At 41.0% G+C, this 19,503-nt stretch overlaps 1 protein-coding gene across 3 annotated transcripts in view; it reads left to right on the forward strand.

The window, feature by feature from the left end:
- Nucleotides 1-19,503, forward strand: part of TAFA3 (TAFA chemokine like family member 3) — a 692,450-nt gene that overhangs the window by 604,926 nt on the left and 68,021 nt on the right. For all 3 annotated transcript variants that reach the window (XM_068269724.1, XM_068269723.1, XM_068269725.1), the window contains 2 exons: nucleotides 6,903-7,052; nucleotides 13,400-13,524. In XM_068269724.1, the coding sequence (XP_068125825.1) occupies nucleotides 6,903-7,052; nucleotides 13,400-13,524 (275 nt within the window). The remainder of the gene's footprint in view (nucleotides 1-6,902; nucleotides 7,053-13,399; nucleotides 13,525-19,503) is intronic.

Here is a 19,503-nt window from a genome sequence, read left to right on the forward strand (position 1 = left end):
TTGTAACAAAAAAAAAAAAAAAGTTTCCATTTCTTCTAACTTGCGACAAAAAAAAATGAAATCTGCCACGGACTCACTATGTTCCTCTCTGAATACCTTGAAGTGTCTACTTTCCAAAATGGGGTCATTTGTGGGGTGTGTTCACTGTCCTGGCATTTTGGGGGGTGCCTAATTGTAAGCACCCCTGTAAAGCCTAAAGATGCTCATTGGACTTTGGGCCCCTTAGCGCAGTTAGGCTGCAAAAAAGTGCCACACATGTGGTATTGCCGTACTCAGGAGAAGTAGTATAATGTGTTTTGGGGTGTATTTTTACACATACCCATGCTGGGTGGGAGAAATATCTCCGTAAATGACAATTGTTTTCTTTTTTTAACACACAATTGTCAATTTATAGAGATATTTCTCCCACTCAGCATGGGTATGTGGAAAAATACACCCCAAAACACATTATACTACTTCTCCTGAGTACGGCGATACCACATGTGTGGCACTTTTTTGCACCCTAACTGCGCTAAGGGGCCCAAAGTCCAATGAGTACCTTTAGGATTTCACAGGTCATTTTGAGAAATTTCGTTTCAAGACTGCTCCTCACGGTTTAGGGCCCCTAAAATGCCAGGACAGTATAGGAATCCCACAAATTACCCCATTTTAGAAGGAAGACACCCCAAGGTATTCCATTAGGAGGATGGTGAGTTCATAGAAGATTTTTTTTTTTGTCACAAGTTAGCGGAAATTGATTTTAATTGTTTTTTTTCACAAAGTGTCATTTTCTGCTAACTTGTGACAAAAATAAAATCTTCTATGAACTCACCATACTCCTAACGGAATACCTTGGGGTGTCTTCTTTCTAGAATGGGGTCATTTGTGGGGTTCCTATACTGCCCTGGCATTTTAGGGGCCCTAAACCGTGAGGAGTAGTCTTGAAACCAAATGTCGCAAAATGACCTGTGAAATCCTAAAGGTACTCATTGGACTTTGGGCCCCTTAGCGCACTTAGGGTGCAAGAAAGTGCCACACATGTGGTACCGCCGTACTCAGGAGAAGTAGTATAATGTGTTTTGGGGTGTATTTGTACACATACAGATGCTAGGTGGGAGAAATATCTCTGTAAATGACAATTATTTGATTTTTTTTACACACAATTGTCCATTTACAGAGAGATTTCTCCCACCCAGCATGGGTATGTATAAAAATACACCTCAAAACACATTATACTACTTCTTCTGAGTACGGCGATACCACATGTGTGACACTTTTTTGCAACCTAGGTGCGCTAAGGGGCCTAACGTCCTATTCACAGGTCATTTTGAGGCATTTGGATTCTAGACTACTCCTCACGGTTTAGGGCCCCTAAAATGCCAGGGCAGTATAGGAACCCCACAAGTGACCCCATTTTAGAATGAAGACACCCCAAGGTATTCCGTTAGGGGTATGGTGAGTTCATAGAAGATTTTTTTTTTGTCACAAGTTAGCGGAAAATGACACTTTGTGAAAAAAAAAACAATACATATCAATTTCCGCTAACTTGTGACAAAAAATAAAATCTTCTATGAACTCACCATACTCCTAACGGAATACCTTGGGGTGTCTTCTTTCTAGAATGGGGTCATTTGTGGGGTTCCAATACTGCCCTGGCATTTTAGGGGCCCTAAACCGTGAGTAGTCGTCTTGAACCCAAATGTCTCAAAATGACCTGTGAAATCCTAAAGGTACTCATTGGACTTTGGGCCCCTTAGCACAGTTAGGCTGCAAAAAAGTGTCACACATGTGGTATCGCCGTACTCAGAAGAAGTAGTATAATGTGTTTTGTGGTGTATTTTTACATATAACCATGCTGGGTGGGAGAAATATCTCTGTAAATGACACATTTTTGATTTTTTTTACACACAATTGTCCATTTACAGAGAGATTTCTCCCACCCAGCATGGGTATGTGTAAAAATACACCACAAAACACATTATACTACTTCTCCTGAGTATGGCGATACTACATGTGTGACACTTTTTTGCAGCCTAGGTGCGCTAAGGGGCCCAACGTCCTATTCACAGGTCATTTTGAGGCATTTGTTTTCTAGACTACTCCCCACGGTTTAGGGCCCCTAAAATGCCAGGGCAGTATAGGAACCCCACAAGTGACCCCATTTTAGAAAGACGACACCCCAAGGTATTCCGTTAGGGGTATGGTGAGTTCATAGAAGATTTTATTTTTTGTCACAAGTTAGTGAAAAATGACACTTTGTGAAAAAAAACAATAAAAATCCAATTTCCGCTAACTTTTGACAAAAAATAAAATCTTCTATGAACTCATCATACACCTAACAGAATACCTTGGGGTGTCTTCTTTCTAAAATGGGGTCACTTGTGGGGTTCCTATACTGCCCTGGCATTTTACGGGCCCAAAACTGTGAGTAGTCTGGAAACCAAATTTCTCAAAATGACTGTTCAGGGGTATAAGCATCTGCAAATTTTGATGACAGGTGGTCTATGAGAGGGCAAATTTTGTGGAAACGGTCATAAGCAGGGTGGCCTCTTAGATGACAGGATGTATTGGGCCTGATCTGATGGATAGGAGTGCTAGGGGGGTGACAGGAGGTGATTGATGGGTGTCTCAGGGGGCGGTTAGAGGGGAAAATAGATGCAATCAATGCACTGGGGAGGTGATCGGAAGGGGGTCTGAGGGGGATCTGAGGGTTTGGCCGAGTGATCAGGAGCCCACACGGGGCAAATTAGGGCCTGATCTGATGGGTAGGTGTGCTAGGGGGTGACAGGAGGTGATTTATGGGTGTCTCAAGGTGTGATTAGAGGGGGGAAATAGATGCAAGCAATGCACTAGCGAGGTGATCAGGGCTGGGGTCTGAGGGCGTTCTGAGGTGTGGGCGGGTGATTGGGTGCCCGCAAGGGGCAGATTAGGGTCTAATCTGATGGGTAACAGTGACAGGTGGTGATAGGGGGTGATTGATGGGTAATTAGTGGGTGTTTAGAGGAGAGAAGAGATGTAAACACTGCACTTGGGAGGTGATCTGATGTCGGATCTGCGGGCGATCTATTGGTGTGGGTGGGTGATCAGATTGCCCGCAAGGGGCAGGTTAGGGGCTGATTGATGGGTGGCAGTGACAGGGGGTGATTGATGGGTGGCAGTGACAGGGGGTGATTGATGGGTGATTGACAGGTGATCAGTGGGTTATTACAGGGAATAACAGATGTAAATATTGCACTGGCGAATTGATAAGGGGGGGGTCTGAGGGCAATCTGAGCGTGTGGGCGGGTGATTGGGTGCCCGCAAGGGGCAGATTAGGGTCTAATCTGATGGGTAACAGTGACAGGTGGTGATAGGGGGTGATTGATGGGTAATTAGTGGGTGTTTAGAGGAGAGAATGGATGTAAACGATGGATTTGGGAGGTGATCTGATGTCGGATCTGCGGGCGATCTATTGGTGTGGGTGGGTGATCAGATTGCCCGCAAGGGGCAGGTTAGGGGCTGATTGATGGGTGGCAGTGACAGGGGGTGATTGATGGGTGGCAGTGACAGGGGGTGATTGACAGGTGATCAGTGGGTTATTACAGGGAAGAACGGATGTAAATAATGCACTGGCGAATCGATAAGGGGGGGGTTGAGGGCAATCTGAGTGTGTGGGCGGGCGATTGGGTGCCCGCAAGGGTCTAATCTGATGGGTAACAGTGACAGGTGGTGATAGGGGGTGATTGATGGGTGATTGATGGGTAATTAGTGGGTGTTTAGAGGAGAGAATAGATGTAAACGATGGATTTGGGAGGTGATCTGATGTCGGATCTGCGGGCGATCTATTGGTGTGGGTGGGTGATCAGATTGCCCGCAAGGGGCAGGTTAGGGGCTGATTGATGGGTGGCAGTGACAGGGGGTGATTGATGGGTGGCAGTGACAGGGGGTGATTGACAGGTGATCAGTGGGTTATTACAGGGAAGAACGGATGTAAATAATGCACTGGCGAATCGATAAGGGGGGGGGGGGTTGAGGGCAATCTGAGTGTGTGGGCGGGCGATTGGGTGCCCGCAAGGGTCTAATCTGATGGGTAACAGTGACAGGTGGTGATAGGGGGTGATTGATGGGTGATTGATGGGTAATTAGTGGGTGTTTAGAGGAGAGAATAGATGTAAACGATGGATTTGGGAGGTGATCTGATGTCGGATCTGCGGGCGATCTATTGGTGTGGGTGGGTGATCAGATTGCCCGCAAGGGGCAGGTTAGGGGCTGATTGATGGGTGGCAGTGACAGGGGGTGATTGACGGGTGATTGACAGGTGATTGACAGGTGATTGACAGGTGATTGACAGGTGATTGACAGTTGATCAGGGGGGATAGATGCATACAGTACGCAGGGGGGGGGAGGGTCTGGGGGGGTCTTGGGAGAATCTGAGGGGTGGGGGGGTGATCAGGAGGGAGCAGGGGGCAGTTTAGGGACTAAAAAAAAAAATAGCGTTGACAGATAGTGACAGGGAGTGATTGATGGGTGATTAGGGGGGTGATTGTGTGCAAATGGTGGTCTGGGGGGTGGGCAGGGGGGGGTCTGAGGGGTACTGTGGGCGATCAGGGGGCAGGGGGGGGCAGATCAGTGTGTTTGGGTGCAGACTAGGGTGGCTGCAGCCTGCCCTGGTGGTCCCTCGGACACTGGGACCACCAGGGCAGGAGGCAGCCTGTATAATACACTTTGTATACATTACAAAGTGTATTATACACTTTGTAGCGGCGATCGCGGGGTTAACAACCCGCCGGCGCTTCCGATTGGCCGGCGGGTTGACGTCGCGGGTGGGCGGAGCCTATTGCCGGTGGATGCGCGCGCATCCCAGCGCGCGATCCCCGGCCAGAGAGTGCCCCAGGACCTGACGCCAATCTGCGTTACGTGGTCCTGGGGCTGCCACTTTGCCGCCGCCAATATGAAGTAGGCGGTCGGCAAGTGGTTAAAGGAAAGATGAATATTATCTCCTAGGAGATAACTAAGATGAAAAAGTGAATTGCATATGGGCCTATGTCTTTAATCCCTGGGGGTCTATGCCATCTGGGACAGGTGCCTAGTCTATATTAATCTTATTTAAACCTGGCTGCACACCTTCCTGTGTTAAGCAATTCATGCTAAATGAGGTAGAGTGGGAACAACCCAGATCCCTTTTATGAAATAAGAGCATCACCTTGGTAAAGGCAGAAGTGAAGCAAGCATTTAAAACTTTGTCTTTAGCTTGGTCCTCCACAATTAAGTCCCTTGCCTGATATTCAAAAAGTCCTATATTTTCTGCCATTTTTCTTTTATGATTTATATGTTTGTAAAACTTTTTTTGATTTGCTTTTTTTATCACAGATTTACAATTCTGATTACCTTTTGGATTTTTTGTTACATTCCTTATAATTCTTTAATGCAGATGTGATCCTCTCGTTTTTTAGGGAGCTAAAGACATTCATTTTATACTTAATCATATCTAAGATTGTATTATTTATCCATACTGGACTAGATCTATAATTTCATATTTTACAAATTAATATAAATACATCGTTATGCAATTTTTTAAGCTTTAAACCTAATAAATGAATACATAAAAAACACTAATTAGATATCAAATCAATAAATTATCAATATTATCAATACTAATAAGAAATCAAAATAATAAAAATATGCATTATCTTGAAATAAACATCTTGGAGAACCAACCTGGAAATGCTGACAGTGGTAGATAGATACAGATGTTTTTTTTCAAGGCCATCTATAGTTAAAAATTAAAAATAAATCTTACCTGCTATTCTAGTGAATTTCTGTAGTATAATGGACATATACTGTATGATGCTCTTCTTCCCGGTGTTTGTTATTCTGAGAGTTGTTAGAAACACATTACTGCTGGCTATATCCAGTAAACTTCTAGAAGTTTTAGTCCTTGTTACGTTATATATGTGCATGCATACCCTGCCTTACATTAGTTTATGGGATCTTGGACCCAATGAGATTTAGACAGCATCTAAATACCAGAGGCCAAGAAGGGGAGCAGATAACAACACTGCTGGCTGATTTTACAATAATTTTGACTATAAATGAGCTTCAACATGAACCTCTGTATATCTATGGAAGCTGCTATTAATACGTGTTTTTTTAGGCATTGTCAGTTCTCTTGCTGCCATGTCCATTTAGTGGTTACTGCTAGCAGTAAGTTAGGACTCTGAGGCTTCAATAAGTGCATGCTTGCTCCAAGCAAATGAGTAATAAATGAAAAACATAGAATGAACACCATAACCCAGAATGAGAAACTGTTATGTAAAACTTCTATATATGTTGAAATAAGGTTACCATAAGAGCAAAATTGCTGGCCTCCTTCACGAGATGCCACCCCAGGTGCCTGGCTTTAATATGAATGCTCTGGGTATAATGCTTGTTGAATTCCTACAGTGATAGGAAGGAGAAAAAATCCTGTGGAAAGCGATTCATTTATATTTATTCTGTCTTGAAACATAGAACATAAGAAAAGCTTTCTTTGATTTTGGGTATGACATGGTATGCCCTTCACTGTAGTAAACTATTCCATCTGCATACTCTGTTATATAGTCATTATACACAGGTCATAGTGTAATAGAAAGTCTAGATCCTCCGGGATGGAATCTAAGCAGTTATTTATATAATTAAAATATGACTTACTTTTTACAATGACAAAATTACTGAAAAAAAACAGTGTTGTTTACAGTGCCTTAAGATGATTCACTCATGAAAGTCAGATCATTAGATGATTTTTAATTGGTTGACTTAACTTACTGTATTTTGCCCATTATTCTGTCCTTTGTATAACATTACTGAATAAGCTAGTGATATCTTACATTATTTAATGTGAAAGTTCAACAATGAGAGTAGTTTCAAGCCTTAATGAATATTTCTTTTTATTTTTGCTCTTGCAGTTCATGTGGAACCAGGCACTTGTGAAGTAATTGCTGCTCACAGATGCTGCAATAAGAACAAGATTGAGGAACGGTCGCAAACAGTAAAATGTTCTTGTTTTCCGGGCCAGGTTGCAGGGACTACAAGGGCCGCCCCATCTTGTGTAGATGGTAAGAATCACTCCCAATTCACTTTTCATTACAAATTATAGTTCATGGTTATTTTTAAAGCTTGTAGATTGATAGGTAGACATTTTGGTATCTGGTATCTTAAGGTATCTGAGAAAGCAACACCTCTTAATTGCTTATTTATTGAAATAAATTCCTATTTCCAATGAAAGCAGCAGCACTTTTACTACTTATAAATGAAGTGGAGAGGAACCAGAGACGAAGCACCCTCATGTATTTTACCATATATATCAGTGGGAACATTAGAGAAAACACCTACCCTGCTCTCTGTTTCATTCTGCACGGCACATCTTGCTTGTTATCAGCCCTGATAAAATCCCAGACTGAGCATTCAGTCTGGCTTTGCTCAGAAATCATTATAGCCGAGTCTGTCTTCTCTGATGGCTTTTCAAGCCCAAGCCTGCCCCCTTGTGGCTCTGCTCAGGAATTATTATAGCTGAGTTATTATAGCTAAGCCAGACTGAATGCTCAGTTGGGGATTTTATCAGGGCTGATAACAAGCAAGCTGAACAGTGAAGAATGAATCAGAAAACAGGGTAGGTGTTTTCTCTAATGTTCCCACTGATATATATGGTAAAATACATGAGGGTGCTTCGTCTCTGGTTCACTTTAAACTCTATTGCTTCTAAATAGAATAGCAGCCATGGGGTCTGCCATGCCAACAATTTCAGCACTGGGCTTGTCAACTCATCATGTTTAAGATAAAGAACTTGCATATATGATATTATATATGAACCCTTTCCACCACTAGGCATGGCCTCACACCAAAAATGTATGTTTTGGCTGTCTTAAAAAAATTGTGCCCTTCTTTATCATGCGGGGGGATTTTGAGTAGATGTGTTTTTATTTTTTTCATAGAGGTCCAGCACCTTCTTCCCAGGAACACTCTCATATCGCTTCCCCAAAATGCCAACTCACTAATTAGGGAATAGACAGCACCTCCCTATATAATGCTGTGTAAGGCTTAGCTTCTCTCTGAGGGTAATTGGAGCCAAACAGTGAAAAAAGGCTTTCGGAATCTGTTAATTTGAGAGCCCCCACAATCTGCAATGTAATTATCAGCTATGGCAACACCAGAAGGGAAATTTTGGTGCGGGGTGCCACATTTCAGTAATATAGCCGCAGCTATGTAGCGCCAGTGTGTTATTTGGGTGTGGGGCACCTGATTTTGATTTGGAGACACTTAGGGCTTGTTCACTAAAATTGAAAAGCCCCTTAGCATGTGCAAGCTGCCTCTTCACGCGCTAATATGCGCGTAAGAGTTTATGCATGTAAAGTTTTGCGCTTCACCCGTAAAGTTTTGTGCACAACGCTTCGCATGCAAACTAGCGTGTTAAGCAATGACTTCATGTGCTAAGGAGACTTAGCACATGAAGTCACGGCTTATCACGCGTACGGAGCTTAGTGCGCAGCGCCGTACATGCGCACTGCGTAACGCTGTACGCGCTCTAAAATAGCACGCGAACAGAAAGAGCTTTGCCCATGCAAACTACTTAGCACCCTAGTTTGCACGTGCAAAGCCTTAACACATGCTAACTGAGTTAGCACTGATTAGTGAATCAAGCCCTTAGCCTCTCAGGTGGGACCTACTAACAAAATCTGCAACCAATTACACCGTCACCGAGTCAGAGGTTGGCTTCTACCACTGTATAAGTCTGTGCATCTGCCGGATCTAACTATTCCTGGGTTCCCCAGTCATTGGTCATTAGCAAGAAGGACCTCCTGCCTCCAGGGAGGGTGGGTTCCACCAAAACATTGCTGATTTCGCCAAACTGCCTATTTCAATGAACACAGACACTGTTTATTTTGGTAGAAACAGGTGAGGAAATAATAGGTGGGTTAGTGTTAAGCATATATAGTAGGGGGATTAGTGTTTGAGTAGTTGGGAATTGGTTAGTGTTAGGCGTAGACGGGAGGGTAAGTGTGAGAATTAGGTTACAGAGGGTCATACAAGAATATCGGTATAATTACTGATATTCTACTTTTGGGAACAGGGGATAGTAGAATTCAGTAAAATTACAGATATTCTACTATCGGGAATTCAGGATAGAAAAATATTGGTAAAATTACTAATACTCTACTATCAGCATTTCCTAATGCCCCTTTTCAAATGTCATGCTTGAAGAACATAGGGACAATTGCTAAGAGGAAACGAGTGGGAGAGTGTATGTTACTTCACTCTTTTTTGCTGTCTAATTCCTTGGAGTTGGTAGGCACTAACAGTGGGGATTCTCTGCTGGCAATTTACCCCATCAGGTAGAATTAAAAAAAAATACTTACTATGTCATGAACTGGTGAAAGAATCATTTGAGTTTCTTACTAAATCCATCAATGCTTTGCATTTCAAGTATTGTACCACCACAGGTTCTTTGAACTGACCATACAAAATATGCAAGTCGTTAGCTGGGTCTTGTCACTGGGTGATCAATATTCTGTCTCAAAATCAGAGCACCAATAAGGAGTGTGAAAAATGTTCAGTAATCAGAACATTTTCATGCATGGACTCTTTCTGCCAAATCATTGTATTCACTTAAAAAAAAAAACAACTTAACGTTGTTGAAGAACTCTAGTAATACAATGAGGGTGAAAAGGAGAAAAAAAAGTAATACAAATATTGGCCACTGAATGTAAAGTCCTTACCACCACATTATTAAACCAGTTGGAGGATAAGCAAATGGGATAAGCAAAATGCAAGTACTAGTATATTTCGGGAAAAGGAAATGAGAATGTGTAGTGGAAGCCCACTCTGACATTAAGAGACATGGGGGTTGATTCATCAATGTATCTGGCTCTGAAAAGCACAATATACATTGAAAAATCAACCTGCATGAGAGGACCATTGGTGAAAAATACAAAGCCCACAATGTAAGGCTCTCTATTACTGTTGCAATGATCAGTGGGTGGTAGGATTAATCACTCACCTGCTCAGACATAATGTATTAGATGTCAGAAACTCTGCCCCATCCTTGGCAAAACCACCATGGTATTTTATTTATTATGTCTTCCAAAGCTCCATTGCTGTCCTCACCTGCTTGCCATGGCTTGCCCTAGCTCAGCAGCCATGGCCTCACTGGTGCCTGCAGAGTTGGGGCAATGTAGGTGGGAGGGCCACAGAGCTTCAGAAGACTTCTGGGGAAAAAGGCCACAACTGTCTTGCCAATAGAGGCGGGGGAAGTTACAGACATCTAATGAATTATGAGTGGGCGAGAGGGTGAGTGATTAACCTTACAACCCACTGAACTTGCAGCAGTAATAGGGAACATTACAGACTCTTTCAACTGCTTATTTTTTTAATAATGCTAGTAGTGTCCTAAATGAGATTCAACCCCTGGACTCAGGCTATCATACAACTTATATTACAGTCTGACTGGATGGTAAATTTTTCATGAGCAGATGTCACCAAGTTTTTTATTGATTTTTTTTTCTCTTACTACCAGAGAATAATGGCATTAAAACATTGCTAGGTAGAATCAAACAAAACCAAATAAAAACCTCACAAAAAAAGCTTGTCACTACACATTTACTGTATATGTGGAAACTAACCCACTAATTAAATTTAGTAGAAAAAGAATTGCATCAAACATATTGTATCAGCCTTTCCAGTAATGACAACAACATGAACCTCTTTCTTATGCTTGATTATATATGCACTATCCATTACTGATGTAACAGATATTCCTTCTAAAAATCATACATATGCATAACTGCCATCCATGTTCTCATTAGCACTCCACTTAGCAATAGGAACATACTTTTTTGTACTTACACCCACAAGCTATTATTTACACTTTAAATCTCTGTGCAAATGAACTGCAGGACAGAATTATTTTTCATAGAAATAAAAATGTAAATACTAAATTAAAGACCAGCATTGATGTAGATGATCATTTTGAGTCTCATTCATAATCGCCACCTGTCTTTATTCATTGCTAAAAACAGTGTGAAAGACTAAAGTGCTGTAAGATGATCTAATGATAGTGATCTGAAAGCTGATTATTATGGTCTAATGAAGTTTGCATTTATCAATGAATAAGCCCCATCTCATTTTGAATATTTATTAGTAAAGAAATTTAAAAGTCACACTGTCAGTTCTCCATGAAATCTTACCTTTTACAGACCAAGATGGAACCTGCACAGTGAAAGGTTAGACTTTGTCATGCTATTTGCTCAACAGACAGTGTTTAATCAAAGGATTTGTATCCAAAATCACAGAAAAAACAGTTCATATTATTCAAGTGTAACCAAGGTTACGTATGACATTATGAGACAAACATGTGTCTGTATAGTGCCAAATGTATTAATAATTAGGCTTTGTTTTTTGTTTTCAAAAGAGGCATGCAAATAACAGTTCTGTCTTGTTTGCCCCCTTTTAGGACTAGTGTAATACTCAATGATAAAGAATTACCGCCATAGACATTTTCCCTGCAAACAACAATTTCTGAGTGCAGGGGATAAATAATAAAAGGAACAGTAGTTCATATATTTTAGCTTTGCTACACTGCCATTGAACAGAAATAAGAAATCATTACATCTATTTTGTATTTGTTTAAACATAAAATAAAACCATGGGACAGCTTAAAAAAGTCAACTTTAGGAATAGGATAGAGACAATTGTTTTATAGCATCAGTTTATTTTCCCCTCGGGTTCACTTTAAACATCTCTAGTGCTTGAGCTCTGGGCTGTGAGATATTGCACCAAGAAGCAAGTCATGAAGTAAGCAAACTCCTAGATTCAATTTTTCCAGAGTTGCACAGGAGGTTGTGATCTACTTCTTTTGACAGTATCAAAACCTTCCCCATTTTCTGGTTGACATATGCTGGAGCATATTTATAAAAAAAAAAATCCTATCTGTTTCCAGTCAAGTAGGTAGGAATTAAACATTTAGGCTGGTGAAATTGTAGGCAGTATTCTTCTAAAAAATTTAAGCTATTGACATTTTAGGCAGTTTTCTTCTGAAAATCAGCTTGGGGACCCGTCTTTCTATCACCTTAAATCCTTTCACCTTAGCTTTAAAGAAAATTGAAGCACTTCTTAACCATAAAACTTGTGAGAACTTGTTAGAAGGTTGACTCTACTCTAATCCCTCTAAACTTGGTTTTGAAATGGTTCTACTGCACATTTTCCTAGTGGTTGGCAGACATATAACTATTGATCTCAGTCACCTAATTTCATTCCAAACGTATAGTAAGTAAAAAACTGAGTTGAATTGGTGGTTGCACAGGTGTTTGTCAACTGTGACAGACAATTACAGCTCACAGCTCACAGCAAGCACTTGTCTAGCTTTTGACACGCTGCACAACCATCTGCAAACACATACCCATGATGGCCCTGCATTGGTTGGTAGTAGTGCAATTCATCCAAAAATGATGAGCACCTGTGGACTAGGCATGTGCAAGTAAGGCCAGCACACGCTAATTTGAATGAAGCCACTTCCTTTCTCCATGCACTCATTCTACAGGGGATATGCAGAACATACTCACACATGCCCAATACAGAAGTGCTCATCTATGACCAGTTCAAGACCAGAAGAAACCGATTCAACCGGAATGAGTTAAGTAAGTATTGAGGGAACCTCAGTTAAAATAGCGGGCTGTAGGATCTGAGAAGCCTCTGGACTATCTAGAGGCTTCAAATAACTACAGTATCTATAGTATTTCTTTTTAAATTAGCTTTTGGTATACTTTAAGATTCAATGTTCTCCCTATAGGCATGGATCCTTAGTTCTCTCTGATAGAGTTTGTGTTCAAATTTGGGAGATTGAATTCTCTCACACACCACACTTCAGTACACAAAGCAGTGGCCATGGGTGACAGGGAGTTTACTTTCTTGTATTCACGCCTCGCGTCACATGACTTCGATGCTTCCTCCTTCTGGCTTGGAAGGAGAAAGCATCAGTCATGTGAAGCAAAGAATGAATCATAAGTGAATTCCCTGTAACCTTGTCCACTGCTTTGGGTGCTGAAGTGTGGTGTGCACACTACTCTCTGACTTTATATCCAAGTATTTATCCTTCAAGGTGACTGGACCCTTTTCTTTGGTATTCAGAATCTTCTGTAGATATTTCTATCTTTAGCTTGGTAACTGGGTTTTACTATGGTTAGGTTAACAGGAGCTGAATGTAAACACAGATTATTGCTGATCTCAATAATATTCATGTGTAAATAGATATGACAAAAATCTGTATATTAAGAGTATCTATATTGTTCTAGTGCAGAATCAGACTAAGCTCCTATTTTACAAATGTATTTACCAATGAGAATATTGCTAAGCTGTTTTACTAATATGCATTATGGCTTACAGTGATCTCTGACTTATGTTATACTCTTAGCTTCTATAGTTATCCAGAAATGGTGGTGTCAGATGCATCCATGTTTAGAAGGAGAAGATTGCAAAGTTCTACCAGACTTGTCAGGCTGGAGTTGTAGTAGTGGGAACAAAGTCAAAACAACAAAGGTAAGACTCACAAGAACAAACGTAATGGGCTCTTCTCCAACAGTCTGTGTTTATCACCTTGGTAGATGCAAGAAAGATGTAAACTCTAATGTATAAATGGGATAATAGCACCCTGATACTCTTCTTCATTGTAAATAGTAATTCAGTTTTGTATGATCCATCAAATTATACAGGTATAATCACATATTGTAAGTCAGCCATAACAGATCATTAGAAACTCACTATGTCTTTTTCATATGGGTGGAGAAAACCAATTATACAAACACAATATATCCTATTTCTGACCTTATGGTTTATGTTTTTGCAACTCAAACATATATTATAAAGACCTGACCCCCCCCCCCCCCCCCACACACACACACACACAATTGAAACTCTACACTGAAAACAGAGTTTCACTAGAAGTCTGATAGTTTATATTGTGTTTAGCCACACTGGTATATCTATTCTCTCTCCCATCTCAAATGTTGTCTTTAAAATGTTAGTGTGTTTATACTGAAGTGTGCTTAAAGTGAACCTGTAAGAAACAAAAGTAGCCCCTGGATCCTAAAGAGACATTCCCTGTCCTCCTACTCAGCCTCAGGAAACCAGCGCTGGCAGCCCCCGGAAATCCAGCGCAGTGGTAATCCGACTGCAGACCCATTACAAACATGTGATGCACCTCATACAGGCTCCGGCATAAATAGCCTACCCTGATCGTGTCTGCTCTATTGCACAGGCACAAGGTGTCTGCGCTTGTGTAGTAGAGTGGATCTGTTTGGGCTCGGCTATTTATGCTGGCCCATCAGAAAGGTGCTACGTCACAGGCTTATTATGGATGCTGAGAGTTCGGAGGTCTCTGCATTGGATCGGGGGAAGCTTCTTTAGGATCCAGAGGCCTACCCCTTCTGAGGTACGTACTCCCTAGGGACACCATTTTCATTACAGGTGTACATTTAAGTAACATAAAATAACAAAAAAAAGCCCTGATCAGTAATGTAACATCATTTACATTTTGGGACATTTTAAAAATACATTCAGCAAAAGAAGACAAATAATCTGTTGAATGTGCCTTTAGAAGTATATGAGCTCCCTCAGAAATGTTTGTGTATACCTCTAGCCAGTGGCTCAGTGGCTCTATGAAGGATTTTATCCCCCCCCCCCCCAGCCTTCCTTTAATGCTAGTAACTCATTCTTAACTTCATTGTTTGTACTTCTAATATTGTCCAGTAAAACTAGCCTGCCCCTTTATGACTGATGGTGTGGACAAGGGCCATATACTGAAAAAAAGATTAGGCAGACAGCATGTCAAGCGTACTGATGGTTCTTATCAATCAAAGAAAGTGACCACGGCTAGCTGTAGCAGAGATCACAGCAGCGATAGCAATTGTGCTTGCACCAAACAGTACCAACAATGGACAACTGGAGATTGCATCTGGGATAAGGAAATGGACTAAAGCCCCATCTACACCATACAATTTTTGTCCGATTCGATTAGATTCATTGATTCGATTCTATTCAATCCGACATATCTGATCGGGATTCGATTCCATTCAATTTGCCATTGTTTTGCAATTTTAACTTGTTACCTTTTTTCTGCTGTAGTGGTCCTTTAATAATGTTTTGGTCAAATATCATTCCTGCCACTATTACAGATAGCATACCGTGTAAAGAATCTTAGTCTCTGTCCCAAATATATCCAGTTACTTTTATGAGGCCTTTAGAAAGAAGGACAGAGATGGCTGGTACACAATGTACATTTAGCAATGCTCACAAGATGGATGCTGAAGATACACTGTGCTCTCTGCAACACATAAATCATTTCAGGCAAACTTTTCCGAGGCTTGTAGCAAGCCTGCAGAGATTTTGGTAGGGAGAACCATCATCTCCGCACACTGCTAAAGGGTTCCTTGGGGCACAGGCTTCTGGCTGTACCAATCCTACTAGCAGGAGGCACTGAGAACAGGTATGAGTAGAACCAGTGGCGTAACTGAGGAGCTTGGGGCCCCAGTGTGAGTTTTACATGGGACCCTAAGCACTCTATTGATATGGAGGGCCAAAACCTACTAAGAACAGCTGCAGTGTCAGGGAGGGGTAATCAGACTAAAGGGGCCCATACACTGGTCAATTTCAGCCATCGATCGATCGAAAATAGATTTTATCAAATCTATCAATCGATTTATGACCGATTTTGATGGATTTCAATTGAATTGATCAATCTGACAGGATGGAAAATCTAGGTTCGATCTGCTGCTGACAGCAGATTGATGGCACATAGAGTTGCATTGGATCTAATGCTGGGCATACACGGATCGTTTCTGTTGCTCGATTCTCCTGTTCGATCGTTTAGTTTCTGCAGTCAATTCTCTTATCTTCCCCTCTCGTATCTTCCCCTTGTCTTTTTCCATTCACTTCTATCACAAATCGAACGGCAAAACGATTGAGCGGGAGATCGGACATGCCAGATATTATCTATTGAGCCATCTATCTGGCTCAAAAGCGAAACGTGTATTCCCAGCATAATGGTTCAATAATGCATTTCAATCAATTTTCCAATAGATTTCAGTCTGAACTTTCTGCCGGGGAAGTTTAAACAGTAGAGGGCGCTCTACTGTTTAAACTTCCTGCCGGGACAGGAAGTTCAGTGAAGCTGGAGGAGCCGAGCATGGAGAAGTGACAGCGGAGAGAGCGGGGACTCGTGCCGGCCGGAGCAGGTAATGTATTGCCGCTAGCGTCGGTCGTCGGGCATTGGAACGCCACTATCGACGCACTCCCGACCATCCGGCGATCAAGGAAAGTCTTCCGCATGGACGGATCAACAAGAATCGTCAGGAATGATCGATTTCGGATGGAAATCGATCATACAGTCAGCGTGTGCGCAACGATTTCACAGCCGATCACAGTATCGGCGGGAAAATGTATATCGGCGGGAAAATCGTTAGGTGTATGGGCCCCTTTAGTTATCTTTTTCCAAGATAAATAAACCTAATTTGCAAAACATTTCTTGGTGAGTGACACCTACCATCCCTCTCTGATTAATTTAGTTGCCCATTTTTCTACCTGTTCTAGAATGGAAATTTCCTTCTTATGGTGTGGTGTCCAAAACTGTATCCCAGACTCCAGATGTGGACAAGCGATTTCTAGAGAGGAAATAGTAGTATTGTGGCATTTTGTCATTTTATTAACAGTTTTATGCATCCCAGAATTGTATTTTCTTTAGCTACTGCTGCTGCTTGGCATTGTATATGGTTACATAACGCGGATCCGAGATGAAAAACTGACTATAACAAGTAACTTGTCTATATATCTTATCTAAAGTTGAGATAGTTTACACAGCGTATCTAGCTGTACACAGCTTCAATAGAATATGAGTAATTATTCCTGTGATACAATGAGAGTGGCCATGTTCTGTTTGTAATCATTACACAGGTAATCTGCAACTGCATTTCCAGCCCTCAGCTCACTCCCTCCTCCTCCTCCCTCCTCCCCTCTGCCTCTGAAATCACTGGCCAGTAACCTCCTCCTCCTCCTGCCCAGACTGAGCTCCCTGAGATTTACCTTCCAGATCGATTATTTCCGATCCTTTTTTAATCATTTTTTCAATAGTTTTTTTTTTTTTTTAATCAATTTTTGTTCAGTTCTATGAAAATCAATTAAAAAAAATTGAAAAAAACGAATAAAAAAATCAGAAAATCCAAAAATCGATCTTAATTCAGATCGGACATAATGAAAAAATCAAACTGGCAGGTAAATCTACCAGAAAATTGTATGGTGTGTACCTAGCATTAACCTAAAGTATTTTTTTTTTTAAAACAAGTTTAACTTACATGGGGTTTCTACCATCCCCCGCCAGCTATCCTGTGCCCTCGCCATGCCAAACCGATCCTCTTTTCCCCCGCCGCAGCTCAGTTTAGTTTCTACCGAATGATCAGTCTGCGAGCCACTGCACCTGTGCGGCCTTGGCCCTTGCCCTCATTCGCGCTCCTGTTGGCAAAAGAGTCCTGTGCAGGTGCAGTAATAGAAAACCTTGTATTGTGACTGCTCAGGATGCTCTCGCTGATGGGTGCGCAAAAGAGGATTTACGCGTTTGGGGCCATGCACTGAGCTGCAGTGGGAGACCGGAGCAGCAGTTTGGCATGGTGTGTGCACAGGACAACTACAAGGGGCTGGTAGAAGCCCCAGGTAAGTTAAACTTGTTTTTGTAAAATGCTTTAGGTTCCCTTTAACATTTTCATTAATTTCATTCTGAATGAGGTATACTGGGGATAACCCAGAGCTGTATTATGAGACAAGAGGATTACATTACATAGTTGCATAGTTATTTGGGTTGAAAAAAGATAAAAAACATACGTCCATTGAGTTCAACCAAAAAATAAAGTACAACACCAGCCTGCTCCCTCCCATACAGTGGGATACGAATGTTTGGGCAACCTTGTTAATCGTTGTTTTGAGACCCCATATTGCTACTCTTCAGAAAAAATTTAAAGAGGAGGGAAACTTACAATTGACTCTTTCTCATAATTGGATTCACCTGTGTATGTAGGTCAGGGGTCACTGAGCTTACCAAGCCAATTTGAGTTCCAATAATTAGTTCTAAAGGTTTTGGAATCAATAAAATGACAACAGTGCCCAAATTTATGCACCTGCCTAATTTTGTTTAAACAATTATTGCACACTTTCTGTAAATCCAATAAACTTCATTTCACTTCTGAAATATCACTGTGTGTGTCTCCTATATGATATATTTTGTGTCGTAACAACCAACGATTTATACAGGAAAATCATGACGATTAACAAGGTTGCCCAAATTTGTTTGCATCCCACTGTATTCCTATTGATCCCTGTTGATACATTGGTAAAGACAGAAGCAAAGCATGCATTTAAAATCTCAGCATCAACCCGTTCATCATCTATCTAATTCCCTGCATGATCTTTTAAAATGATATAGTCTCAACATTCTTTCTTTTTGAATTTATATATTTGTAAAATGTTTGGGGATTTCTCTTGATATCACTTACCACCTGTTTTTCAGCTTCCAGATTTGCAAATCTGGTTATTGTTTTTATAGTTTTTATTAAATTCCTTACATTTATTTCCTGCTGTAGAGCTCTAACGAGTTAACCAAAAAGAGTTGACCGAAAAGAAAAAATAAAGGAACTGGCAATTATACTGAGGTTTCCCTGCAGCAATTGCTGTAATTCACAGCCCAGTTTCACACCTATATGCTCCAGAAACGTGAAAAGATAAATTTGGGACATAAAGTAAGCTTTGTTACTGAATAAAGGGTTATCTATTATAGTGGTAACATTTTTGACAGCTTAGGGTGTTAAGCTAACATCAGTTTTTTTATAATGGCGGTTCTATAAATGAATACAGCAAATTACATTGAAACTGGAAGTAAACTTTTTAATCCATGGTGGTCTCCTCCAACTACTAATAAAGAGCAGAATGAAACATAATTCTATTCCTTTTTTGTGGAAGAAATTAGGCTTACAGAACTGCGTTATATACTGTATTGTGTAACATTATTGGGTGGGTGTACTTATAATGTGAAATTCACCTTTGCATATATTCATTAAGGGCTCATTCACACTTATGTGTGGTGCTGTCCATCGTAATCCACTGCACATAGGCCTCAATTCACTAAGCTTTATCAAACACTTTATCAAACGTTTGATCATTTACCTCATGGGTAAAATCTAATTTTGAATTCACTAAGGTGTCATAGATTTATTGAATGTCTTATTGATAAAACATTCGATAAATACACAACACCTTAATGAATTCAAAATTAGATTTTACCCATGAGGTAAATTATCAAACATTCGATAAAGTGTTTGATAAAGCTTAGTGAATTGAGGACATAATGTCCGCAACGCAGGTAGCATGAAAGTCTATAGACTTTTGTGCTACTATTCATACTACAGTGTTTGTTCCCATGTGTTGAATGTTGAATTATAACACAGGTGGAAACATCCTAGCACACAATGCATGCATTTC

Source organism: Hyperolius riggenbachi, chromosome 2 (genome assembly GCF_040937935.1).
Source record: "Hyperolius riggenbachi isolate aHypRig1 chromosome 2, aHypRig1.pri, whole genome shotgun sequence".
NCBI classification, from domain to species: Eukaryota; Metazoa; Chordata; class Amphibia; order Anura; family Hyperoliidae; genus Hyperolius; species Hyperolius riggenbachi.